The sequence below is a fragment of the Pelmatolapia mariae genome, linkage group LG7 (assembly GCF_036321145.2).
Source record: "Pelmatolapia mariae isolate MD_Pm_ZW linkage group LG7, Pm_UMD_F_2, whole genome shotgun sequence".
Classification (NCBI taxonomy): domain Eukaryota; kingdom Metazoa; phylum Chordata; class Actinopteri; order Cichliformes; family Cichlidae; genus Pelmatolapia; species Pelmatolapia mariae.
In genome coordinates this window covers 17,418,563-17,446,496 of record NC_086233.1, presented here as the reverse complement: position 1 = coordinate 17,446,496, position 27,934 = coordinate 17,418,563, and the positions used below count along the sequence as shown (strand labels likewise).

Sequence of the window (27,934 nt, the reverse complement as noted above, 5' to 3'; positions counted from 1 at the left end):
TGTTTCAGAAACATGGTGTATTCCTTGAATTGTAGAGTCAGTGCACATCTGATGTCATCTAATGGTTACGCCTTTTTTAATCAAGTGAAAGCGAAAAGTCATTCATCCTACAAGCCGCCAAGGTTGTTAAGAATTTCAGTTCTAATCTCGCTTAATTTATTTATACTGGAGACAGAGTTTGAACAACAGAACATTAACCGACCTGTCTCCATACAAACATCAGCTTAAGACAAAAGAACAAAGCTTTCTGCACTTGTGGCTCTTCTTTGTGCACTATACTAAGCTCCCCAAGCCTTAAGAATGTGCGTGTGGATTTCCTACGTGCCCTCATGTAGACATGCTGGTATTATACCATTTAGAATGCAGTTTCACTAAAGATTGGATCTGTCACACACAGCCAAAGTGATGCAGTACATGTAAGCTGTGAACTGGCTTAGCGCTCTGCGTTGCAAGGTTACATAGAGGAGAGGAAAGAATAATGTCTCAGTGCCTGACTGAGTAAGCCCACACTAGCAGGTGATTGCTTTCTTCCTCTCCTCAGCACCTCCTCTTCTTCAACCTTTGCAACTCCTCTCTCTCCTCGTGCTCCTCCCATTTCCCTGCCCCTGTGTACCTCATGAATCTTCATCTGCAGTACATGTGCTCCATGTAAGTCCAACACATCCACTTTCGCAGCAAGTGAGAGCAGGAATGAGAGAAAGTCAGAATGAGATTGGAGACACTTGACGAGGCAATAAAAGCAGCTCATTTCTTCTCCCGCACCTTTCTCCTGGCTCTGTTTGCTCGCTCGCTCCTCGCTCGCTCACTCCCCGAGCTGCTACACAGACTCCGTCATCAAAACACACACAGTGAGGCGTGCTGGCTCGCTCACTCTACAGCCACACAATCTGGATCAAGCGTTCAAGATGCAGCAGCAGGGAAAGATGTCTTCTGATTCCCTGTCAGGTAAAGGCAAGAATAAGATCTGTGTTTCTCTGCCTTCCTTCCCATTTCTTGTCATCACTATTCATCATGTTTCCTCTCCTTACTTCAGAGTTAGAATTCTGGATTCTTTCTCCAGTTCTCTCCCTCTCTGTATCCATCTGTGCACTTTCTGTTTGTGTAATTCTTTGCTTCGTATGCATGCCCATGAGTGCAAGTGTTGTGTTAAAAGAGGTGATAACCATGATGATTGTAACTGTAAATTACATAGTGTGTGTGTATGTGTTGTATTTTTTCCATATGGCAGTGCTAAAAGAGTACATTAAGGTGGAGTTGCTCGTGCTACTATGACTACCTCACTTCATAGCTGAGAAAGTGGATACGGACTAGAAAACATTGCATTCTTCTGACCTAGATATACTGACAAGGCTTGTGCTGCTTTTTCCTTCAACTTACAGTGTTTAATAGGTTGCAGCTGATTGCCAGAAAGTGTTGTTTGAGCTTGCTCCTATAGAGTGACAACATAATTTGCATGCAGGTCGTATGTGAATTTTAAACCACGAAAGATCAAAGCAAGTAGCTCGGGCTGAGGAAGAGTGCATTTACATTTGCTGTGCTTGGTCTGTGGAGGTTGATAGCTGTCCTCGGTGATGAGGATGATCCTGCTGGGTATTGAGTTGGGAACTAGACTGTTCGCACTCATTGGCCGTTTGTTGTGTAATCCATTTGATTAGAGCCAGGGGGATAAATTCGTCCTCAGTGAAGCCTACTTTGATTTATTGTACAATGAAAGGTTTGATAATTCTGTTAATGTGTCTCAGCATCAACCTAATTAAGGCTACTTAGTGAGAACAAGAAGTTTGAAAAAACTTGGCGAGGTGTAGAAAACAAATTGAAACTGTAAATGTAAAGAGGACCAAGTTAAAAAAAAAAAATGGATAAACCAAAAGTGCACCAAAAACAAATATAATTTGGCACTGATTAAATTATGAAACGTAACAAGATGATTTAGTTTAATTAGCATTAGTATTTTTTTTACAGTACTGAGTGTTGTTTGTCTGTTTTTTGAGCTACATTAGCTCAGCACCTTACTCTAACAGTCTCCTGACTCATTTCTGTCTCGAGCTTTTCTTGACCAACTAATAGGTACTAAGCTAAACCTATGACAGTCCCCTCATTTGCCTACTGAAGAAAATGAAGAAAAGCTAAATCTGGGAATTATTAGAAAAGAGGAATACAAGTAATGGAAAATTGACATAGAAACATCAGTCCATGTTACATTTTGTAAACAAATGCTCGTCTATTTATTTATTTATTTTTAACACATTGATAAAATGTAACTTTCTTTCTTTCTTAGTTGGCAGTTTTGATCTTAAGTAGTCTTAAGTAGGATGTGAAGACTCCTTCATACACTGAAAATGATTATGTGCAAGTTAATAGAGCCTGACCTGTTTGTCACATGTTATTATCAGCCAATATATTGGTATTGGCATTTATAACAGCTGATTAATGACAATAAAAAAGCAAAGTAGAGCTGGGAGAAACACCCATATTCAACAATTATGAATATTGGTGTTCCATAGTTTATCCTCGTCCCTGATGGCAACACACGTGTTTGAACACCACAAATACAACTTGCTAAGCAGTCGAGCAGAGTATAAATGAGTGAATATATAATACACGTAACAAATGAAAGGAAAATCTGTTTGTTTCCTTTTATTCGATATTTTTATTTTAAAAAAAATATGCACCAAAATATTGGAATATTGGATTTTTGAATAACCAAATGTTGGTATTGGTCTTAAAAATCCCATATCAGTCGAGCTGTATAACATAGTTCTTGACTGATGTATTTATAGTTTGTTTTTTATCACCAAGTACATAAAAAACCTATTAATAAAATATTGATAAGTTGTCTCTAAGTGTTAAATAAGGGGGATTTTTTTCTCAGAACATTTCTTCTAATTTTGATGCCTTTTCCCATCTAGTTATGTTTAACTTCTTTTATCTTAGCATTTAGCCCATTATTTTGGTTAATGTGGGCAAGGGGGCCTTTTATGATTAAGAGGATGCATGGCAAAAAAACAAGAAACCAAGAAAGGGGAAATATTTTTTTCACAGCACTCTGAGTTACAGTTAAGTAGTGAATATCTTCATTGCACTCTTAAAACAGTGACTTTGCAGTTGGCATTTATTTAAATAGCTAACATTGCTGTATTGTGCATTATGGCAGTTGGAAGACAAAATAGTAGTGGCTCCCCCAGTGTTCTTCATTACTTACTGACACATTGCTCCTGTTCTGACATGACACCTGTCACCCATCTCAAATTTCATCCAGGCTCCAAGTGAAATCACTCTCATCTCCTTTGCTGCTCTTCGTCTGTGAGCAAGACAACAGCAGAAAACACGGCTGCACAGTGCCGAGATGATCGTGTCACAGATGTGTACTTCCCATAGACGAAAGGCTGTTATTAGTAGAGCTATCCTTATATGAACAAGAAAAGCAGAATCTACTCTGTGTGTTGTATTGGAACCTCAGCACTGACAATAATAGCTGGTCAGAAGGGTTACATAATCTGTGCGAGTGCACGAGAGAAATGTGAAGGTTCACAGGAAGTTAAATGCAAGTGGAAAAAAAAAGGTAAACCATCAGCAAAACCATTTATTCAATATAGAAATAAAGTAAAGAATCGTCCCTGTCAGCCTCTTTGCATTTCAGCTGCATGCCGCTGTGGTTTCCTTTTTTGACAGCAGTACTTTTTTTCTGATTGCCTTGGCACAGATTCTACAACAGTTTGAATGTGAAAAAAAAACTCTTAATCAAAAAGAACCAAACTGTACTGAAAGCAGCTGGCAGCAAGCATTTCCCTGAAACAAACTCCATTTTCACAAAAGACTCTGACCATCGTTGTATGTCACAGGAAATTAAAACAGTGTACTCAATAAAATCAGCAATAATAACGAAGCACATAAAGAACAATTCTCTCCTCTTCCCCTTGAAGAGGGAAAACATTTTCCCCTTGATTTAATATATTTCGTACGCAAGTACATGTATTCTCAAACACAGCAGCAACAAACCAGAGAAACCATCAAATATGTAACATGGTTTAAAAAAAACAGGGTCCTCAAAGTACAAACCAATAGCAGACCATTTAATGTGACCATGGACAGTGTGCACTATTTTACATTTTATTCATCAAAAGTTCATGTTATACAAAATGAGACCAAAGATGAACGTCTCTTAATCCTCAGCCCTTTCATTGTAACTATCAATGCGGACTAAAAATTTTCCTAAGAGCTAAAAAATGTAACAGCCACTTCAAATACAGTGAAAATATTTCGAACATAAATCTCCACCTTCTGATACGACACGTTCACTAATGTGTCTGTCCACCTGCGTGAACCATATGCTGGCTGCCTAAATTTGCACGTAGTCATAAAACCCTTTTTTGGGTAAAAAGATACCATTCTTAATCAGGATTGGGCTTCATAAAGGGTTAAACGGAGCTGTAATTTGTGCTTAGCTTTCCTCATGCATGCTAGGCCACAATTATCAAAGGAATGTCCATCAGCAAAAATTCCACAGAATGATATGTAGGGTTACAAAACTCGTGGAGCAAATTATTGATACAAATCGCCAACCTAGGCAAAATGTTTCGCACCATTTCCTTTCAATTATATGGTAAACTCAGTCTGAAACATATGGCAGTTTTTCTTCTTTTTGGTTTTTCGGATTTGAGGTGTAACATTTCAATCCAGTGGCAAATCATTTTCTGTTCTTAATTCAACGTCAGTGCAAACACACGCCAGTTCTAAACAGCTGCTTGAGTTTTGAGGCTGGGGAGCTGTTGTTATTTTCCACTGCTTGTAGCTGTGACGAGTTCATGCATAAACAAGAGTCGCTGCAACAAATAGAAGAAAAGCCTGAAAGAAGTGCAATGCTGTCTTACACAGAGAAGAAGCAGAAAAGAAAGTTTGAAGAAGCGCAATAGGGAGAAGCAAAAGGAAAAGATGTGGTAGGGTAAAATTGCATCAGCTGTCCAACATAAGAACAGTACATAATCAAGAAAGCAAATGACCCTGAACACAGCTTCTTTCTTTCCACTAAAACATCCCCACTCTCTAAATGGCCTTAGCTAACTCAACGTCTGCATCTCAGGCTGGTTATAAATGGCAATGCTACATGAACTGACCTTATATTGGAGCCAAGCAAGTGCCAGCAATTACGCCTGACTGCCTGAAGGGAGAGAGAGCCAACCAACTGACACCTTAGCCAGGATTACAAGTTGTTGTAGTAAATTAATTAGGGAATGGGTCCAGAAAGGTAGCTTTGGACGTATTTGTGTCCAGGTCTGTGGTGAAGCAGAGCAAACACACTTCCAAGTTACATGATTGGCTTTCTTTGTCACCCCACTATTCCAAATAACACGTGCTGCCTGGCTTCAGCCTCGTCTCTCTTCCTTGAGCTGCCTTGTTTCAAAAAGTTTGCTTTTCTCACCTCGTCCATTATTGTTCTTGACTGTCATCTGCACTGGCTTTATATAATCACAAGCCCAACAATAAATTTCAGTTTTTTCGTCGTTTCGTACCTTTGAGTTTGTCTGATGTTTGTATGACAAGAGGGAACAGCCTCATCTAAGTCACAGTCTGCAGATAATCACGGTAGCTCCACCTACTGTTCAAAGTTTGCAAGAGACAGCAAATCAGAAGAAAGTTATTGACTTACAAGGATAGTGGCTTTATTGTAATTAATTACTATCAGGTTGCTCTAAAACCTCCCTGATTGATCCATGATGCTTCAGGGAGAATACTGACAGGGACTAGAAAGACAGCAAAGAATATTTCTCCCATTTTGGCTTCTCTTCATTTTCTCCATATTTGATCCGGAATTGAATTTAAAATCTTTCTCCTCACATTCAAGGTCTTGGATAATTAGACCCCATTTTATCTTAAAGACTTCATAGTACCTTATCATCCCATTAGAGGACTTCATTCTCAGACTGCTGGCTTACTTGTGGCTCCTAGGATATTTAAAAGTACAATGGGAGACAGAACGTTCAGCTTTCAGGCCCCTTTTCTGTGGAACCAGCTCCCAATTTGGATTCAGGACACAGATATTATCTGTACATTTAAGATTAGACTTAAAACTTTCCTTTTTGATAAAGCGCATAGTTGATATGAACTCTTTCTAAGTTACCTTGCAATAGCCCTAGGCTTTCTTTTTCACTCACCTCTTTTTACTCTCTGTTTATAAAGCACATTGCATCTAATCATTAGTTATTATTATCTTTGGCTCTCTTCCACAGTGGGTTTTATCCTGTTTCCTCCTTGAGCTTGGTTCTACCAGGGACATCTGATTGTTGGAGTTTTCTCTGTATTACTGTACGGTCTTTACTTCACAATATAAACTACTTTGAGGCAGCTATTGTTGCGATTTGGTGCCACAGAGATGGAATTGAATTGAATTGAATTGAATTGAATTGAATTGAATTGAGGGAGGGAAGAATGTCTTATTTTAAACCAAAGATGAAGTCTAGTATAAAATAAATGAGGTTTATTTTGAATCTTTTATTAAAAGAATAAAAATATGGAGCTGGAAATGAGTACTGCATGTCTACTTTAAGCATGTTTTTAATGCTTAGCATTCCTTATGAATAGAGTGTAAGCACACTATGGGGAATGATCTTGCGGCTTAGTTTCACAAACTTTTTTAAAAGGCCCTCCAGGTTTCTGAATTACCTCCAGCAGGTATAGTTGCTCCACAACTTTAAGTATTTTTGGGTTATTAGTGGAATAAAAGGATTGACTTTAGGAAATAAGAATAAAGAGCTTCCTGTGCTTTTAGACAGCAGTAAAACAGCAGCAGCATTGCCATCATTAATTCAGATACTCAGATGAAGACTGAGCATCCTGTCCATTTATCCCTAGTCTAAAGCAGGTCAGTTAAGAGGTTCAGTGTCCAGAAATATACATTAACAACATTTCCTTTTTGACTGAGGGGCAGACAAATGATGCTTAAACAGTAGCTACCGAGGGAGTACAAAGTCTGGATCGGTGCAAAAAAACATCCTCCATTAATGTCAAGTGTAGCACTGCCTACACAACTCCTACTCACCAGCCAAGAGAGATGGCTCAAAATCTACTCTATTCTTTTTTGAAGGGGGGGTTGCATTCAAGTATGATCTATAATTGGTTTATAGGCTTTTTTTGTTTGTTTATTTCTTCTTTGTCATCACATACAAGCTCACAGGGACACGATGTTACTTGTGCACACACAGGTTTTTTTTTCCACATATAGTTTTCACAGTCCAGTTGTTCCTCAGAGAACAAGAGAACTGTTGACAAGTTGGGCCACATTACTTTTTCAAACATTGTCTCAATAAAAGCCAGCTAGCTAAAAAGAATTTGGGGGGGGGTGGCAAAAATGACTGCTCGTTTTTCCAAAGGACCAATGAAAGACAAAGTGTGAGCGTACTAACAGGACGGTCATCCTGAATCGAAACAGATGTGCCAGCAGACGCAGCAGGAGGTACCAGCTCACCTTCCTCCTTCCAATAAACAAACAACCATCCAAACCATCAGCATTAACAACTTGTGAGACTTTCAGGTCTTTTCTGCTCTCCATGCACATAAATCAGATCATAGAGAAAAGGTCCACAGTTTTATCCGTCTCTTGATAAGAGACTGATTACCAGTGGTTACATACTTTAAATAATTTTAGAAAACACATGCACAACCGCCTCACTTAAGTGCCATGTGCTCAAAAATATGAATATACTTGTCTCTATTTATCATTTGTTTTTCAATTTTTTCTTCATTTAACCTCTGAAAGTCTAAGACAAACAAACAATAAAAGCACCTTGCTGTAGGAAAATGAGCAACTGCTAGACCAGAGGGGTTTACTATGACCCAAATTTAAAATAACTAGACTTTCTTTGTGTTAGCTAGCTCAACAAAACCTAAAACACCAGCCAGAGACGATGGCTAGTACAATGGTTGTGGCAGATGGCCGCCCCTTCTTGAGCCTGGTTCTGCTGAAGGTTTCCTCCTGTTAAAAGAGAGTTTTTCCATCCCACTGTAACCAGAGTGCTCGCTCAAAGGGGATCATGTAATTGTTGGGGTTTTCTCTGTTTTCTCTGTATTATTGTAGGGTCTTTACCTTAGAATACATAGTGCCTTGAGGCAACTGTTGCTGTGATTTTGTGCTATATAAATCATACTGAATTGATTGAATTGAATTGAACAAAGCTTTCTGTGTGCTTACAGAGAAGGAGGCTTGCAACACCTCCCTTCTGCACAAAATGGACTGATCCAGTGCCACCTGGAGGAGAATTGGAGAGTTGAGATGTATCTGTAAAAATATATTACAGCAAAAACAGCTACAAAGTGCAACCACGGAATATTGCTATTCTGGTAAATTCATGAGTTAATGTCATTATTTTGAAGCACATAATTATGCAATCATAATAATGTCACGGTTGCACACCAGAGCTCCAAAACATTAAATTGTACCAGTGAAAAGCATGACACTCAAGAAGAGAATTTAGTTCTGATGTTAGCCCATAATGAAGATTTTTTTTTAACAAATCAAGGTTAAACTAATCAATAAATACAAATATCTCTTAATATTAATCCATCTTCTCTTCATTTTTTGAAATTCTGAAAGTATTAAAAAAAATTCTGAAAGTATTAAAAAAGTATTAAAAAAAGTATTAAAAAAGTATTTTAAAAGTATTTAAAAAAAATTCATGCTTCAACGACACTGTCATGGAAAGGTTTTTGTGTGATTGCGATGCTTTATCTTTCAAACTGAAGCTTCGGGTTAAGTGTAGACAACAAGTTACCATGGCGAACTAGCCAGGTTAAAAAAGAGCAGCCCTTCTTCTACACTCCTATATGAAGATTTGTGATGAAGAGTTTGAATCTACAAAGCATCTAGAAGCAACAGTGCTGGCTGCTATATTGTTTTGTGCACGTTGTCACACCTCTTCAACTGCTCTTTACCACGATTTACAGAAAAAGGTCCAAAAAAAGAGAAAATATCTAATTAGCGGCAGTTCTCCAGGTTAAAATATCTTTTTGATGCTAGAGGTCAAAGCAAAATGGCCAGACTGCTTCAGGGTTATAGGAATGCAACAGTACCTGTGCTGCCACTGCTGTTCGCTATGAATAACTGAAGCTACAACTCACCAATGTCTGCTGTAACATTTGAATGCCTTGTATTTGTGGTTCAAGCTGGTTAAGGTGGTGCAATGGTGTGAAGGAGACTTCTTGGCACACTTAACTACCAACTGAGTATTGTTTAAACATCACAGCTTACATAACTATTGTTGCTGACCATGTCCATTCTTTTTAATGATCATATTGTACCGATTTTCTAAAGGCTGCTTTCAGTTACCAGGGTTGTATCTGTCTGTTTTTGCCAAGCGTAGTGACCGTTCTTCAAAGAAGCTTTAACACTGTCACACATAGAAGATTTGTGATCGTTTTCTCACTTGTCAGAACTGTACATTACATTTTAACTGATGCACCATAGTCACAAAATTGCTCAAGCCTAATGTATGCCATGTGAAAAAAAAGAGCTGCATATACTTCACTTCTTTTCGTGAGCTTTGCACCAACACCATGTGGTTTACACAGCAATTCTAGCCTTATGCCAGTAGTAGCTTCATATTGCTTAAGTGCCTTTAGTATGGCTTCATCTTTGAGTCTGTTGACAGCAAAAATGAGGAGTTGTCAAGAGTATCGTGACACAGCTACAAATGACGCCTGTAAAGTTCTCCAAACCATGTGAGAATAAGACTAAAAAGTTATTTATTTGTGTGCTTTCATCATGTCTGTCACTTCTTTTTAAGTTGTGATTGGTGGCGGTGCACAGCTTTAAGTCACAGGCAGGCCCGTGACATTTATATGCTTGCATGGCATTTCTGAAAAGCTCTGAGAGGAGGTTCAATCACCGTCTCTGCATGTGGCCTTAACTTGTGGCCTTTGCTATGTAGCTTTGTATGAGCAGAAAAGAAGATGAAGCTTTCGATCACAAGTGGAGCCAATCCAGCAGCTCTAAATCTCTCTTACTGCTGCATTAGGGCAAAGGTACTTGTGTAGCCAGCAGCATGTAGACAGGCAGGATTTATTGCTTACTACTCAAAAGGATGCATCTCTTCTTAAGTGCTTCTTCAGTGGTTTATGATGAATGCGTATTACCTTGTAATATCCCATTCCCAAGTCAGTTTCCATCTTTGAAACTTTAAACATTCTACCAGCTTTGTGTGTAGTGGGATATGCACAATTTGTTACATAAATCAAGGCTGCACTCCCAGTTTTTGGTATCTGAAACTATACCACATTCTAATTAGTCAGGACATGCAAAAGCAAGGTCCTGGAACTGACCTGAATGCAACACAGCCCACCTAATGTCACTAGTTTCACCTGAGTTTGTTTTATCAGTTTGAGCAAAGATACAATCTTACCAGAATGTTTTTATTCCCTCTATGTTGTACTGCTCAAAAAAAAAAAATTAAAGGAACACTGTTTAATCAGGGTATAGCATCAAGTCAGTTAAACTTCTGGGATATTGATCTGGTCAGTTAAGTAGCAGAGGGGGTTATAAATCAGTTTCAGCTGCTTTGGTGTTAATTAAACTAATAAAAGGTACAGTAGAGGAGCAACAATAAGACAACCCCTAAACAGTAATGGTTTTACAGGTAGAGACCACTGACTTTTTTCCTGCTAAGATTGGAACATTAATGTGTGCCATTACCAGAATGTTTGCTGTGTGTCCTAGCACAGACTCAAAAGTAGGAGGAGGAGGAAATTCCAGGAGCAGAAGATACTCTAGGAGAGCAGGACACAGCTATAGAAGGTCCTTTACCGATCAGGAAGGCCGATATCTGATTCTGGAGGACCAAAATGACCTCCAGCAGTGTTACGTTCCCCTAAAAGGGGTCCAGGCGATGAGGGGAAGTAACAAAAAGTGTCCGGGTCAGAAAAAGGAGACAGAGGCAAAATGGTTAAATTAAAGAGTTTTATTACGGTTTCTAATAAAACTTCGTTTTTAAGTGGGGTGTAACAAGCAGGAAACTGGTGTGAATATCTCTTACCAAACAATCAGAAACAGACCTCATGGAGGTGGCCCGAGGGCCTGGCATCCACTAGTGCCACTCCTCAGCATTGTAAAGTGCGATGGGTATTTGTCATTGAATTCCAGAATTGGCAGGCTGCACCACTGGCACCCTTTGCTCTTCACAGGTTCCCCCTGAGCACATGTGACAGATGTTTCTGGAGAAGCCATGGAGAACACTATGCTGCCTGTGACATCGTTCAGCACGACCAGGTGGTGGTGAGTTTGATAGTCTGGGGAAGCATATCCATGGAGGCACGCACAGACCGCTACAACATAGGCAACAGCGCCCTGACTGCCATTAGGGATTAGAATGAAATTTTGAGCAGTCTAAAGACGCGATCATATAAAGAAGATATGTGGGTCTTGATACACTATAGCAACACTGTGAAACATAAACAAATGAAGCAAGCTAAAAGTTGGGTCTTATTTATACGTCTGGAACTGGATATTATCCAAACCTTGTAAGACTCTTGTAAGAGTTTTATTCGGATGAGCTGGCAGGTTAAAAATCCATAACATGTAGGAGTTGTAGGTGCAGCGACTGTTCTCTCATGGCAATTCAATAGTAACCTCAAACAAACCGGAGAACATCCACAAAAAAGGAAGTTAAATTTAAGACCTCGCTGTAAAGTTTCGTCAGATTAGGTTCCAGCCAGGGTTGGCATGACATTTCCACCACTCAGCCTAAACACCTGTTTTTGCTTCCAATCTCTCAGTTTCGGCCATCACTCACTACACTGTTCACAGAAGAACATTTCAAACTGAAATTATTGATTTAAAACCATTTCATATTCTTTTTGCCAATACACCATGGCGGAAGGCCTCTGTAGCAACGAGTAGTTTTTATCGGATTGCTAAGCGCCGCTATTGATGCAGGGGTAATAAATGCTAATCTTCTGCCATTATTGAGCTACTCAGTCAGCCAGTAATATGTAAAATACATGAGGGAGCAACACAGCATGGCCATAAATATATGCAAATCCAATGTGGCCAAGCATGTGTCATCTGGGTTAGATTTAAGCATATATCTGCTATCCGACTGGAGCACTCCTTATCTTTTACACCCAGAGTGAAACACACTCATCTGTGACACTGGACTTTCATGGACATACAAATATCAATGCACACAAGCCCAATGAATATGTGATCTACTGTCTCTCGATGCTCCTGTTAATTTGAAAAACATGCTTTATTACATAACTGTGGCACAATGGAAGGTAACACTTCACAAAGAACCAGTGTGAATGTGCCACTTCTTATTCAGAAAAGCACTTTGTGGCTTCAGGAGGGACACAGCACATGGGGAACCAATGCTGTGTGTGTAATCAAGTGACCTATTTAGACCTAATGGTTCACTGTAATGTCGTAGGTATTTTATATTGATGGAAATGTTATGTAAGTGATGTGAGGTGCAAAGTGTAAATAACATAAAATGGATGGTTACATTTTTATATCTACAAACGCATCTCAAAAAAAGTAAAACGGTGAGAAAAGTTTGTTTATCTTTAATAATTTGATTAAAAAACATTTAACAACAGTTCACATAATCTGGATTCACTGCATGTAATGTGAAACATTTCAAACTTTTATGTTTTATTTTCAATAGTTATGATGTATAGCTGATGAGAATATGAAATCCAGTATCACAAGTTATTAATAGTCCTAACAATCAATTAAAACACTAATACAATACAGAAATGTCCAACTTTTGAAACATATGTTCATTTACACATTCTGTACTTGTTCTTAGGTCATTTAATATAAATTGAAGTGATTGGATCGTGTCACTGCTGAGGTGTTATTAAAGCCCAGGTTGCTTTGATAGTGGCCTTCAGCTTGTCTGTTTTTTGGGTCAGGTGTTTCCCATCTTCCTCATAACAATATCTCACTGTTTCTCATTGGGGTTCCAGTCAGGCGAGTTGGCTGGCCTGTCAAGCAGGGTAATAGAATGATCTGTAAATCATTTGGCAAAGCTTTTGGCACTGTGGGTAGATGCTACATCCTGTTGAAAAAGGAAGTCAGCATCTCCATAAAACTTGTGAGCAAAAGGAAGCATGAAGTGCTCTGAAATCTCCTGTGTTGACATCACATTTGATATAACACAGTGGACCAGCCACCAACAACAGCATGTCAGACTGCAGAAATTTATGCTGAACTCGAGACACCTTGAATTAGATCCCTCTACACTCATCCTACAGACTCTAGTTCCTTGGTTTCCAACTGATATGTGTCTGTAGAAATCTGTAAAAGACTGCCTACAAGTGCTGACAGGGTGAGGAAATAGTCTTCCTGTGGTGCTGTAGGACGCCCACTTCAAGGCCTGTCTCTGACTTGGCCTTCAATTTGGAGACGGTACTAGGGCTCTGGTCATAATAATGCTGGGACACCAGCTTGAAGTTGCCCTGTGGCACAGGATCTAGTCTGCTGTATTTGTTTTTCCTTCTCTGGTGAAATATTGTTTTCGTGTTGGGTGGTTGTTGTTTCTTTGAGTGCTGCTTGACTAAAACTCCATATGTAAATCCATATATTCTCCACTACCCAGATTTTTTACCAGGAGATAGCAGTACTCGCTCTTCTAACTTTGTCTATTATTACATAGTGTACACAAAGTTATTTATGCATGCAAATTATCAAATTCTATAGTATGTTATTTATACTCAAAAGAATCTAGCAAAATTAGCCTAACTTGCTAACTTTCCCTAGGGTGTGCCATAAGCCTTGTTTAAGTGTTGAATGATGATTTTTCTTTCTTTTTTTTCTGATACTGGTAAAGTTTGATAAGTATGTGGTTAATGGTTAATTGTCAGCAAGTAATATATTGGTTGCTGATACTTAGACTTTGCTAGTTTTCTTTTACATGTAACAGTGTATGTGTGGGAGCTTGTACTATAACTTGTGGTTAATATGGCTTTTGAAGAAAAAAAAAACAATTATCTGCTTTCCCACAAAAAAGATAAGATCATTCTGCCAGGTTGTATCTGTGTTGTGCATGGTCACAGTTCCTTCAGTCTCTTCATGTATTCCCAGAATGATTCAGTGATGTTGTTATCAGTGTTTTGTGTGGACCATACCATCTGTTACAGGGATGCTTGTGCTTATTAGTTTGGGATTGTTAGCATGCAGCAGAATGATTTTTTGAATAAATTGGATTCCTTCCTGGTTGTGTTGTGATGAGTAACAATCTAAAGTAATCATTCTCACAACCAAACCACGTTTCCAACTCCTTTTGGAGAAATATGGTTCCAAATCTGCCAGGAAGTGCTTCACTGTTGCCTGCAGACATTCATTCTTGTGGCATTCACCAGGTGTTTTCGACAAACAAATTGTTTTCTTTCAGAGCTGCAGAGCTGAACTCAATTTCATTAAAGTAACACTGAGAAAGGATGATCACACTGAGGGTCACATGGGGGGTTAATTTGATAGAAAAAGTAAAATGTTCACAGTTATGTTATTGCATGTTGCAGATAATCTTCTCATATACAGTTTGGTTCACATGGCCCTCAACAAGTCACCAAAAATAAACAAGCTGCTGTACCACATGTGAAAGCCAGCTCCCAAAAACCCGATATGTCAGATACAGGTAGGTAGTGTGAGGCATTTAGTAACCAGTACCATGCAGTAGTGCTGTCCCATACTGTCAATTTTTGATTCGATCCAATACCAAGTACATACAGGGCCGGTATTGCTAATACTTTAAACCTATAAAGTCAGCTTATGTAGCGGAGAGCGGTGTGTCATGGTTTACACATTTATCAGCTTTCTTATGTATCTTGAAACTTAGCTTTTTGAACCACTGGAATGTAAATGTGCCTGTCTCTAAAGCACTTTGGCTCAACTTCTGTTGTTTAGGTCCTGTCCTGCTTGTATTACTCTTATACATATACCAGCATTGGTCTCGATATTATGGATAATTTGGATCAATCCACCCACCTCTACCATGCAGCCTGGCCCTCTCTAGAACCTGGCTGGACATAAAAACCCACAAACACCGAATCTGCATTTCCCCATCTCTGAACAGCCTGCCAGACTCATCTTTTTCCTCTACTATAATGAAACTTGTCATTACAGCTCTATCACTTTGAGGTTTGGCGCAGAGACAATTTTTGGCCTCTTTTTAGTTGAGCAGCTCACATAAAGCCTCCGCACGCCGCACAAGGCTCCATATCTCTGCTGGTGTTAGGATTCAAAATGACAACACAAAGAATTTGAGATCATCTTGTGGAAAAGAGGGAAAAAAGTCCCGGTTTACATTTTTATCTTAAAATCGTCTGTTTTCCTGTACTGTGTCGTTCTGTGTTAACGAGCTGGTACTTCTGAGGTGCGGCCATCTGTTCAGTTTGTGACTGAGCTACTTTCGGCTACTGCCTTTTTCCAAAAGGGATCACCACAGCAGTTACAGCCACATGTTTGAGTTGGCAGATTTTTACACCAGATGCCCTTCCTGAAACAACCCCAAAGGAATTTGTGTGCCCTTCTGGGACTGAACTGGGGAGCGTTGAGTTTAATAGGTGAATGGGTAAACCTCTACACTATGGAGCCACTGAAGTTTAGTATATGATTAAAATGTACAAAAGGACAGTTTTGGCTTTGACACATGTTAGATTCACACTCACTGGACAAGAGCATATGCTACCATTTTTCTTGAGTAACCTGACTCATTTGGGGGAATGCCTTGCCAGTCTACCAAAAAGACAATTTATTTGGTTCGTATTGTATGGTTCTTATATAATTATGTCCTCATGCAGTGGACATCTTATGCCTATAGTGGTTTTTTGTGTGTGTGTATCATTTATTTTAATATGGGCTGTGTTTTGTGTTTCCGAAGCATGAATTTTTAAAAATACTACCCAGTTGGTGTTTCCCATCCACAGCCACCACTGTCTCTTGTCCCACTGTTGGACAGATTTGGACTTTCACTGTTACGAACTGCCGCTGGTGACAGAAGCCTTTTTCTGCAAGTGAGAGGGTCACTCTAACCCCAGCAGGTGAAGAACAGGTTCATGTGCCACTACACAGAGTTCCCTGAGGCCACAGAGTAGAGCAAGGACTCCGGTCGCCCGCTGCACTTCAGGAAGGAAAGGAGTCAGTCTGTTGGATGACAGACACACTGAAGAGACAGTTAATTACTGTTCTTTTATTTTTTACAAAATATATATTGAGTGTGGGTGCACCTCGTTTTGCACTTGTGCTTATGTACTACAGTATACTCCTCTGAGGAAAATGCAGTATGTGCATGTCAACTGAGGCTTTTACCCGAGGAAGCATTGCTGTATTGACTGACAGCAGAATATGTAAAGTGTTAGTCTTAAACACTTGGAGCACTTCCGCTTCATACGAGCTCTGCCTCACCCTCGTTGCTCAGTTCAAGGAAATGAAGGTAGACAGACTTAGCAATGTCCTGTCACTCAGAAGACTTCCTTCACTTTGATCTTCTCTGCCTTTCTATCTGTTTCTGTATCATAACGCTAAAGCTTATGCAGCTGATTTCAAATTGCATAATTTAATCAGCACCGGGATTAGAAACCTGTCTCTTAAGAAGCTCTGGCTAATGGAAAACTATCTTTGACCTCGCCTGTCCACTTTGTGACTGTAAGCTGATCACACAGTTGCCATATGCTGAAAGTGTATCTCTGTGTATGTTTGCGCATTAATTTGTTTGTGCACTCGGGACTTACTCTCTAATTGCATACTTATGAGGCTATCTGGGATATGAGAGACACAACCATAAACCAGTAGGCAGTGTACACAAGCTCTAATTACACAATATTGCAACTGAGATTATTAAAAAATGAAATGCTAAAAACTTGTCAGTGCATCGCAGTGCATTGAATATTCTCGTAACTCAGCATGACTGTAGAGTATTTGACAGCACTCTCTCAGTTTTACATTTCAAAGAGCAACAATGATAACCTCCAGTTTCAAGGATGCTACCTGGAAGCATAAACACATTTTTTGTGTAAAAGAAACAAGACGGACCTCTGTCTTTTTCTTTTAAGTAAACTGAGACTTAGGTGTCTTTGTAATTACTTTTTAAATCAATTTTGCCTTTATAGATACTGCATGTTATATAGTTAGGTCCATAAGTATTTGTATGACTTTATTATTGCCTCTGTACATCACCACAGTGAATTTTAAAGGTGCTGTAGGGCCACTGAAACATGAGGAGAAGAGAACTTGAATTTGACTGCCATAGAGGGATATTTTAATTAGTTTCTGCAGACATTTCTGTAATTATATGAATCATGATGACTACGTTGTATCTTCAGAGATGGGATCCCCTTCACCAAAGAAGCAAAAACAAGAAGAAAAGAGACAAGCCACCAGCATCTTAATAAAATCCTCTTCACCTCAAGCCTCATCTCCTGAACTGAAATCAGGGCTCTAACACACAAAAACATGCATGCATGTTTATTGATTCCTTATTGTTAGAACTACTTATTATCAGTAGATTAGACATGTGACCCTCCTGTCTCGCGATTATTCACTAAGCATCAGAGTTCAACAAAGTTACGTCCACTTCCAGGACAGTTTCACAGCAAAAAGCAACTAACAGAGGCTAACAACAGCTAACAGAGACTAGCAACAGCAAAAACAGCAGTTTTACTAAGTTCAGCCTATAGTCAACAGCTCACAAGTGAGCTGTTTTTTCTAGAGAAAACGAACTAAAACTAACAAAAATATATCAGTACTACTGCCACCACTGTAGCTAGGATTATGCACTTTTATTAGGAAGGGCAAGAAGACCAAGGGGTTTAGTAAAAATACTGCATTCACTGTTTGGGAATTAGAGACATTTTTATACATAGTTCCCCATTTTTGGAGGCCAAAAGGTCATTAGACGATTGACTAACAAACAGTTTTATAGCCTCGTGAGGAGATTAAGCAGATAAAACAAGTTTTTTAATCTTATTTTCCGTAGCTGTTCACTCAAACTATCAATAAAAGTTTAAAGATCTGTTGATGCGAGTAAAGTAGGCTTTCATTAGGCTGAAAGGTCGCAAATAAACCTGAAACATAGCAAAAACATCAGATGTGGCTAAATCAACAACCTAGTACGTTCTTAAAAAGAAAGAATACACTGCCAAGACAACTAAATGATCAGGATTCTTTTCTTGGTCAAGAAAAACCCGTCTAACTAACGTGAGAGGAGATCAGTGTGTTCATGAATGAAAATGCAGAGGGTTTACAACTAGGTGCAAACCACTGGTTACACTCAAGAACAGGAAGGCCAGATTAGGCTTTGCTGGGAAACCACTAAAAGAGCCTGTCCAGGTCTGGAAAAAAAATTAAACTGTTGTACAAATGAATTCAAGATTATTCAAGATTAATACAAACCATTCAAGATTAAGTGACACCAGAATGATGGGAAGAGAAAAGTGTTGAGAACTAAAAGAGCATTAAACATGAAGAAGGGAATGTTTTGTTATGGACATGTATGGCTGCCAGTGGAACTGGGTCACCAGTGTTTATTGATGACTTGACTGCTGCTAGAAGAAGCAGGATGAATTCTAAAATGTACAGAGCTACTCTCTCTGCTGAGATTCAACCAAATACCGTGAAACTGATTGAAAGGTACTTCACAGTGCAAACGGATAATGACCCATAGCACACTGCAAAACCAACACGAGAGAGATTGTTTTGCAGTATGCAATTATCTCCAGCCAAAGACATGGGATATTATTCGATGGCCATGCAAGACACCTCAACTCAGCTCAATAGATCATACTTTTCAGTTACTGAAGACAAAACTGAAGGCAGAGGGATCCACAAACAAGCAGTATTCAAGATTCAAGATTGTTGAGAGAAAACACAGCATTTGGTGATGTCCATGGTTATTTACTGGAAAGAATTTTCATCCAAGTATTAAAAATATTCCTTATAATTATATATTTATTTATTTATACAATTATAATTGCATGAATCCTCTAAAGGAAGAGGACACAGTGTGTTGAGTGATGCAACAACATTTATTACACAGCACCCCTGCATGTAGCTACCTGGTTTGGTGAAAGCGTGGGAATGTACAGTAACATCGGAGTAGCACACCCTGACCCATATGCTGCATTCACTTGCCTCTGGCTGACATTCACACAGCAGGTGTTGAAATGTTGTGGTGGATGTTAGCCATGCAGTGTGCAGGGAGTACAGCTGAAAAGCTTCAGTGTTTTTTTGCTGTTTTTTTTTTTTTTACATTTTAATCACTCAAGTGAACTGGAATAAAAGTCTTTCAATGTGCTCAGTGTTGACTGACGTAGTGTAACGGTAATACAGCGTGTGGGGCTTGATGAATTACATATGCAGTGCCTTTCTGAGATTTATGTCAGATGCTAGAGAATCCAATTTACGCATGTCTCAGTTTCTTTTTAAATGGTTTCTTTCTTCACCTGACATCCACAGAATGATTGAAGTGAAAAAAAAAAAAGTGGAGAGCGTGCGGTAGTCATTACCTCTCCGGTGCCATTCGTGATTAAGGAGAGTTTGGACGTTTGCTCAGCAAAACAGTTATTTGGACAAGTTCTTCTCCCAGAGATGTGGGGCCCATTAAATCTCCTCTTTTCAGCTTAATTCATCACTTTTTAAAGAATATAATTATGATATCTTATTCTACTCTATTATCAAGCGCACAAATACTAAATACACAATGCCTCTTCTGCGCCTTTATAATTGATATAATTCTTTGTTGCTGTGCTTTGTCTCTTCTTTCCCTCTTCAGATACGCGGTGTCCGCTGAGACACCGGATGGCACGTGGTCATTCCTATGAAGAGCGAAGTGTGTGGAACCCAAAGTACTGTGTGGTTGCTGACTGTCAGATGCTGCTTCTGAATGAAGAGGAGGTGGTGAGAGCAGACTTTACAGTCCAGTCTCTTGTCTGTCATCTTTCTGTGTCGCTATTGTTTTTCTTCTTCTTCCTTTTTTCCCCCTCTTTACAAATTTATTTTCTTATATTAATTTTTCTCCACATAGATTTATTGCATCTCCAAATTTGCAAGGTTTTTTAGAATGTTTGGGCAAACCAAACATTCTAAGTGAAACCTGAAGTATCACATTTAAATTCATCTTCGTGCAGGGTCTGTAAGTAGCTGGGTGAGCTGGCTCTTTGCCTCCATTGTTTTTATTAGTGTCACGCCAGATTATGCAAGTCTCCGTAAGATTAGAGGTCCGGTTCAGCAGAGATCAGGAGTCAACACGCTAATCTAAATTGCACTGTCCACTCAGCAGTAACCTGTCCTTGTGAAGCAACTTTTTGTAAGCCTATATTCAAAGTGTCCACATACCCACAACAAAGCCCATTTAATGGTTTTTAAGCTGCCTTAATTTCTTCATCACATTTAATGCATACATCCCTAGATATAGCAGGGATTGGACAATATACACTATACTGCCAAAAGTATTGCCAAAAGTAAGAACTTGAGTGACAACCCATCGTTAATCCACAGAGTTTAATATGATGTCAGCCCACCCTTTGTAGCTAATACAGCTTCAACTCTTTATGGTTTAGGAGTGTTTATGGGAATTTTTGACCATTCTTCCAAAAGCGCACATGTGAGGACAGACACTAATGTTGTCCTTGTTGACCATAAAGGAGAGGTCAGAAGTCAAATTATACATGATGTTTTAAAATTTTATAGAGTACTTTCTATATGTTGACAATACACGCCACACTTGTAAGAATCAGTTCCCCCACTTTCCGCTCCTACAAAGTTTTATCAGAATTCACTCAAAATGTTTTAAGCTATCATGTTTACAGACAGAGAGAATGACACGCACACAAATGCTACCTAAAACATAACCTCCTTGGCAGAGATAATATTGTAATATTCAAGGCCTGTGATACTACCGACCTACGCAGCCAGTCTAATATTAATGGTAAAAAACACTACTGTCTAATTGTTTGCTCAAAGTAGATGATTATTTACACAGAGTAACATGTTTTCAATCATTTATTATGATCAGACTGACCTTACAATGCAGGGATTTGCTTTGTAAAGCCAGAAAACAGTTGAGGTTTTGGTTTGTTTGTGTGTGTGTGTGTGTGTGTGTGTGTGTGTGTGTGTGTGTGTGTGTGTGTGTGTGTGTGTGTGTGTGTGTGTTTTGCAGTACCAGATTGAGCCACAGTGGGGCTTGGCTCACTTTCTGTATAAAGCAGCTATAGATGAAATGATCTGATGATTACAGTTGAGGCTGAGGCGGATTCAAGCCTGCAATGAATGGCACAAAAAATCACATTATATAAGACCCCTTTTAAATGAATAAATACTGGAATAAATTACTCGAACTGGGACTTCTGAAAAAGTAATTGAATATACAGGATGCTCAGAACATCTCCTTTGTCCTCACAGAGCTGTCTTTTACTGCAGTGATGTCTTAGGGATAATGTTGCCAGGCAGCTCATGTTTCAGTTTCAACAGATGCTTTGATCTAAGAGCCAGCAGCAGCAGCCCGCAACATCCCCTATCGAAGGGACTATAGGAACCTTTGCATTAACTTTTAAAATAGTGATGACCAAAAGCACAAAAACAAGGCATGGCTATTGGATTTACCAAACCTTTCAATATACCAGTGTGTCTACCGAAACTGGGAAGAACAGCATGGCTTCAGTGTTTCTTTGTATGCAATTACCCGGCTATGCCACACTGAAACAGAGCAATAATTGCAGGGAGGAGTAATTTCAATCGACCCACTGGCAGTCTTTCCTCCACAGTGCTTTTTGTTTCTCAACAACAAAAGGACAACAGCTTTTAAATGCATCCATCTAGAGACCCAGCCTTGAAAAGGTTATCTCTTAGCACGGCTGGATTTCTGTCATGTCAGCAAACCGTAACAGTGTGATGACCTGACTTTGACAGCTGAACAAGCTCACCTCTAGTGAACAAGCAATCATACATTCAGGGTCAAACCATTATATACACTTAATGGACATTTATGTAATGGCAACTATTTTAGTAACATTTTCTTCTGAGCTGAGGATTATACTTAGTCACAAAGTGAGTGGTTTGACTAAACAACAACAAAACAATAGCTTCATTAATGCTCATTTAGCATGCATTCCTGTAGAGATTGCTCTTTATATGAGTATTTTATGATGTTTATGTGCAGGTGCATGTAATGATGTTGATAGTTCACTGGAAAGCAAGAAAAAAAAGCAGTTCAGTCTGTTATTATTGACACTCTACACACAAATGTACTGGACTACATGTTGCACTCAGTGTTGGCAACTTAGCGAGTTTGTCGCTATATTTAGCGAGTTTTCAGACCCCTTAGCGACTTTTTTTTCTAAATCTGGCGACTTTTTCTGGTGTTATTGGAGACTTATTTATGACGACTTTTTGACGTGAAAACACATATCGCTCTTACTCTTAACAAGCAGCGGTGCTGCCATAGGCACCTCACCTGTGCCAAAGTGCTCACAGGCGGAGGATAGTCCTCCCCCAGCTGCTATCAGGGGAGGAGACGTTCACACCAATGCGTCCAAACGGCCGCTGCTCCCGCAATGACTGCAACGCAGTCAGTTCGTCTTTTACTGTTTTGTGGATCACAAGGTTTAAAACTACTTATAAACACACACACACACACAAAGTAACTCCCCCAGAGTGCCAATTTCGGGTCACTTTTGCCGGTCCAAGCCCGGGTAAAGGAGCAGGGTTGGAATTGTGACATTAAAAAAACAATAATTGCTAAAAGAAATTTAATTTGTAGTTCTAAATAAATTCTAAATGCATTTAGGACATTCTTACTCACTTTATGTCTCTTCCACGCTGTTATTTCTCTCTCCAACAACATGGGTTACAATTACATTAGCATGACCAATTATGCAAATTAGGCGATGACGTCATTTAGCGACTTCTAGCGACTTTTAGGACAGCCAATAGCGATTTTCCTTACTGAGGAGTTGGCAACAATGGTTGCACTTAGAGGAGCTGCTCTGTCATGGAAACCCAGGCCATGAAGCTCCTGGCACACTACTATTCATGCTGATGTTAATGCCAGAGAAGATTGGAACTGCAGCTGCTAAATCAGCAGAGCATCTGGGACTTAAAAGCACTATGCTCCTCAGCATTTGCTAACCCACACTCTGTAACTTTATGGGGTTTTTGTGGTTCTTAAACATTTATACTTTGTAATAATACTGCTTACAGCTGATCGAGGAGTATCCTATTATAGTGCCACACCTAAACAGAATGACCTGTTCTTTTACAAATGTTTGTAAAAGCAGACTGCATAGCTCGATGCTTGATTTTTAGTCACCTGCGTCAATGGGAATGACTACTTGAATTTAAAAATTAGAAGGTGTAGCCCATATAGTGTGTCTGCTAAATGTGATAGATATACAACAAGCAGGTTCTGTCCACATATTAATTACTTTTCATAGCATTCATCAACATTGTTTCAGGCCTCTGTTTTTCAACATTGATATGGTGGTTTGTTCAGGTTGTCGATGTCCTATTTGTCTTTTTGCCACTATGGCGGCCCTGAAAGGTCAAACATGCTGCAACTTAAGAAAACAACAGCAAATAGAAAAAAATGTTACAAAAGCAAAAAATAAATAAATACAAAAGAAGTGGAATAAAACAAAATCTCATAAAACACCACGCAAGTGTATTTGGGAAAATGATAATGTGGAACGATAACTACGGAAGTGACAGAAACAAAAATGCCCAAATGATTGCACAGAGAGAGAAAAAGGTACGTTTGCTGTTAGCCGTTTACTGTTAGCTTGTTTAGCAGCTCTTCTGTCACATTGTTGCCACCCCAAAGTTGTTTGTGGTGGTTTTTTATGAGCCTTTGCTCTGTTTTGTGTGTGTGTGTGTGTGTGTGTGTGTGTGTGTGTGTGTGTGTGTGTGTGTGTGTGTGTGCTTTTTTTCTTTGTTGCATTCAGTTAGCTTTAGCCAAGCATTATGCTACTAAAAACTATCGTTAGCAAATCAACATCAGCAATGTAAATTTGGCTAACAGCAACAGGGTTACATATACATTCAGCTCAGACCAGCATGGTCCAGCATGGTATTTAGCTGGTCAGGCCTACAACCGTGATGTGTGCCCTGATACTCAGAGGTGGGCAAGTGGAAAAACAAAGCAATTGAAATTGAAGGAATGAAAAAAAAACTCTCTAATTTCTTCATTCTCCGTGTTCAAAAATAAAAAGTGACATAAGAAGATTAGAAGAAAACATGACTTCAACCTCGGTAAAAGGTTTACGGCTCCATTTATTGTGGGCTTGCCTTTTTTAAAAGTAAATTAAGTCTTAAGCTGTAATTGTGCTGTATAATTTTTCTGTGTTCATTCTTTGTGCTACCAAAGTGAAAAAAAATGTGGAAGTGAAAAGAAAAAAAGTAATCAATGCGTAGAAGTACAGCGAGACTCAAAGTCTTTGAACAAAAGTTTTGATTGTTTTCTTTGCTGTGATGATGTTTGCTGTAGGGCTTTTGGTAAATACTCGCTTTTCTTTATTGTTTTTGTTTCTGACTTTTCGTTTCATCTGTTGTCGTCTTCTGTTTTTCTGTCTTGTTCGGTTCACTTAATCTCTGCTTTCATCAGTCCTGTCTTTTTACGCCTGTTCCTCTTCCTTATTTGTGCGTTGCAAACCGTTATGAGAAAGATGTGAAAAACATAGCGTGACGACAGCCGATGCTCGCGTAATCCATGCAAGTCCTTTGTGATTTGTAAAGCCAATTTGTTTCTTCCTTAACACATGAAAATTAGAAACACAAACAGCAGGCAAAAAGAGGCAAAGCTGAGTTGATACCAGTTTTAAATTTGTCAGGCGTTTTAAATTTTTGAGGGCTGCACTGCGAACTGTAGGTGATAAAACTGAAACAAAGGTGTGATATCTGAAGGCTTTCTACAGTCTATACTATCCTAGCTTGTTGTGAAGCCTTCCTTGGGTCTTTAGAGCACACTGTGATCCACTCAGTCATTACACTAAATCTACACTACACTACGTCATTAGTCACATTTTGTACCTTGTATCATTGAGTACCGTTTTGGACTCCCTTCTGTCTTCAGAACCGTAATACAATCGTAATACAAGCTCCTGCTCCATGCCATCCCAAAGGTGCTCTACTGGATTGGAATCTGGTGACAATGATTGCACTGTGCTCATAAAGAGATGGGCACGGTCGGCAATAGTACAGCTGTGTTTTCCATGTCTCTCCATTTCACAGGAATTGCACCCGGTGTGGTCTTCTGCAGCAGAAGCGTATTCAGAGATGCTCTTCTGCATACCTTTGTTGTAAAGAGTGGTTATCTGAGTTAACTGTTGCCATTTTATCAGTTTGAAACGGTCTTGCCATTCTCCCCTGCACCAACACGACATTTCCAGCCAGAGAACTGCTGCTTACTGGACATTTAGTCTTTTCTGAACCCTATGAACCCTAGAGATGGTTGTGTGGGAAAATACCAGCAGATGAGCAGTTTGTCAAATACTCAGACCAGCCTGAGTATCTGGCACCAACATTCACGTCACATTCAAAGTCACTTTTCTTCCCCATTCTGATCATTAGTTTAAACTTCAGCAGGTTGCCTTGACCATGTCTACATACCTAAATCCACAGAGTTGCTGCCTAAATGCATGTAACTGGTCAATTAGACATTTGCATTGTTTCAGGTTAAGACCTTTGTAGAGCAAAGGAAGCATAGGTTATGTAAAATCTCATCTCTAGTCTTTCAATATTTTAGGCATCCGAATGCAGAGTACGCTCACTCTTCAGATAAATTATTACACTGTCACTGAGCTTGAAAAATTAATAGCTTGATGAGAGGGTGATTAAGATGATTTAAATAATTGATTATCACAACAAAGCCGCAGATTTTACTCCAGTCGCTGCTTAAAACCAGTGTTCTAGAATCTGCAGTACTGTAGCGCATGTAAGACTGCAGACTGTCTTGGAGAAACGTGCTTCAAGTTATAGCCAATATTGCAAAGTCATTATTGCCACCAGACACTATCACTGATGCTGTCAGTTCGAGCTGTCCTTAAAACTCAAGTCCCACGAGGCAAACAGAGGGAGAGACTCAGAGAGGAACTCAGAGAGAGAAAGAGAGATAAACAGATGGACATGAAACACAGGAACAGAAAAGCAGACAGACAGGGTGCTGCATTGAGTTGAGAGGTGTGAGGATGTTCGATAAGCCATTATCACTCCACTTCGAGGACAACAGGCCCTTTCTGTCTCTCTTGTTTTCTTTTTCTTCCCCCAACTCACCACTTTTCTCACCACAACCATTCTTTTCTTCCTTTGTCTGACTAATCGTTTGGAGCCAAACATTTGGTATGCAAGCAGTCGGATGATATGATCAGACACTGACTGATGTGCCACTAATGGATGCTCTGTTTTAGTCAATGACTGCTAATTTATCAGGACTGCTACAGCTATTGTGTGCTGATGACTTAGCACGGCATTAAAGATGGTGACCAGAATATCCACAACAACAGATAAGGAGACTCAGTGACGCCTGTCTGTGTAATTCATTAGTTTTTTGGTTTTGTTTTTTAACACCACCATTTATTTAACCATTCTTCTGTGTTATCTATTTTGCGATTTTTATTTTATTGATTTTTTTTTCACTTGAATTTATTGAGGATTGTATCTGTCTTGAATGATTTGCTCTGCATCTGTGTCCCTTTGAATCACTCTTATTCTCAGCTAGATGCATTTCTTGCTTTTGCAGCAGAGGCGCTCTGCGTCATCCAGGGGACATCTCCTGCGTCGCACCATCAGCGTCCCGGTGGAAACACAGTTTCCAGAATTCCACAGCCAGCTGTCCACCGAGAGCGGTGAGTTGCCCGAGGATACGCTTTCATACACATGCACTTATTAGTAATACTCCTGTTGCTTTCTAAAAGGCATTTTCTTAAAGTAGAGTGATTGATAATTCTGTTAATATGTTAAGAATAGAGACTTTTGATGAGGTTTTTTTTATTTAGATTCAGTCCTCTGTCTCCAAAGCTGCAGAATTTTAGTCAACAACTTATCTTGAGAAGTGCTTTCTTTGTGATATAAACAGTCGCATAACTAATTGAGGCAACTGGGTCTTGAGCTGCTTACATGCCTGGGTGAGACTTAGAAAATTCTTTTCTTCCACTGTATATCCACTAGATGGAGAGCTTGCTGCTTTGTAGCACTTCTCTGCACTTGTGCCGTCTCATGTTAACGGCTAAGAGAGATAGGGAAATATTCTTTCCAAGTGCTGCAGTTACACTGGACTTTTTCCTCTTGCTTTTATGACAATGTGATAATAGTGTGTTGAATTCTTTTTTAAAGGTACATGTGTGGACAGTTGTGTCACTGAAATCTGTCGAAATCAGTCCAAATGAGACGCCACTACCAGCTTTCCAACCGATGCTGTGCCGGTGTGGAGCCAGCTGTGCTATGGTGCTTTTGGATGACAAGCTCCGACTCCATGATTGCTGCACATGCTTTATGCTCAAGTTTTTTTAGTTTTGTGATCCCCCCCCCCTCCCCATTTATCTGTTTTAGTTTTGGGAAAGATTTAGAGATGTGTATTTAGTATTTACAACGACATCACAGTTACAAGATTCTGTGTAAGGGATGAGACCTCAAGAGACTGTTGCATATGTATTTTTGAGACTTCCCTTCTCGAAGGTGAACTGGTTTTATTTTTATTTATTTTTTTACACTTATTACTGAAATACATGTTTTAAAACAAACTTTTAAAAGAAATTTTTGCAGATTGCACTCACATGCTGGTGCACCCTGTTTAGTAAACCTGGCTCTTAGACTTTAAGGCTTGGTTCATTTGGAGTGGAATTTGCAGCTTTCACCAACCATCACCATCAGAGGGAGCCATTTAGCTCATTTTAACATCTAACTCTACTTTTCCAGACTAAGTCAGTTTTACAAGGGTGGGCTGCAGATGAGAGCAGATGA

General features: G+C 39.3%; 1 protein-coding gene across 1 annotated transcript; it reads left to right on the top strand.

The window, feature by feature from the left end:
• Positions 1–862: 862 nt before the first annotated feature.
• Positions 863–27,934, top strand: si:dkeyp-72a4.1 (uncharacterized protein LOC100148058 homolog). The gene is made up of 4 exons (XM_063478192.1): positions 863–945; positions 19,758–19,882; positions 26,715–26,820; positions 27,308–27,934. Exons 1-4 carry the CDS (start codon positions 906–908, stop codon positions 27,358–27,360), a joined length of 324 nt encoding a protein of 107 aa, XP_063334262.1. The 5' UTR covers positions 863–905; the 3' UTR covers positions 27,361–27,934.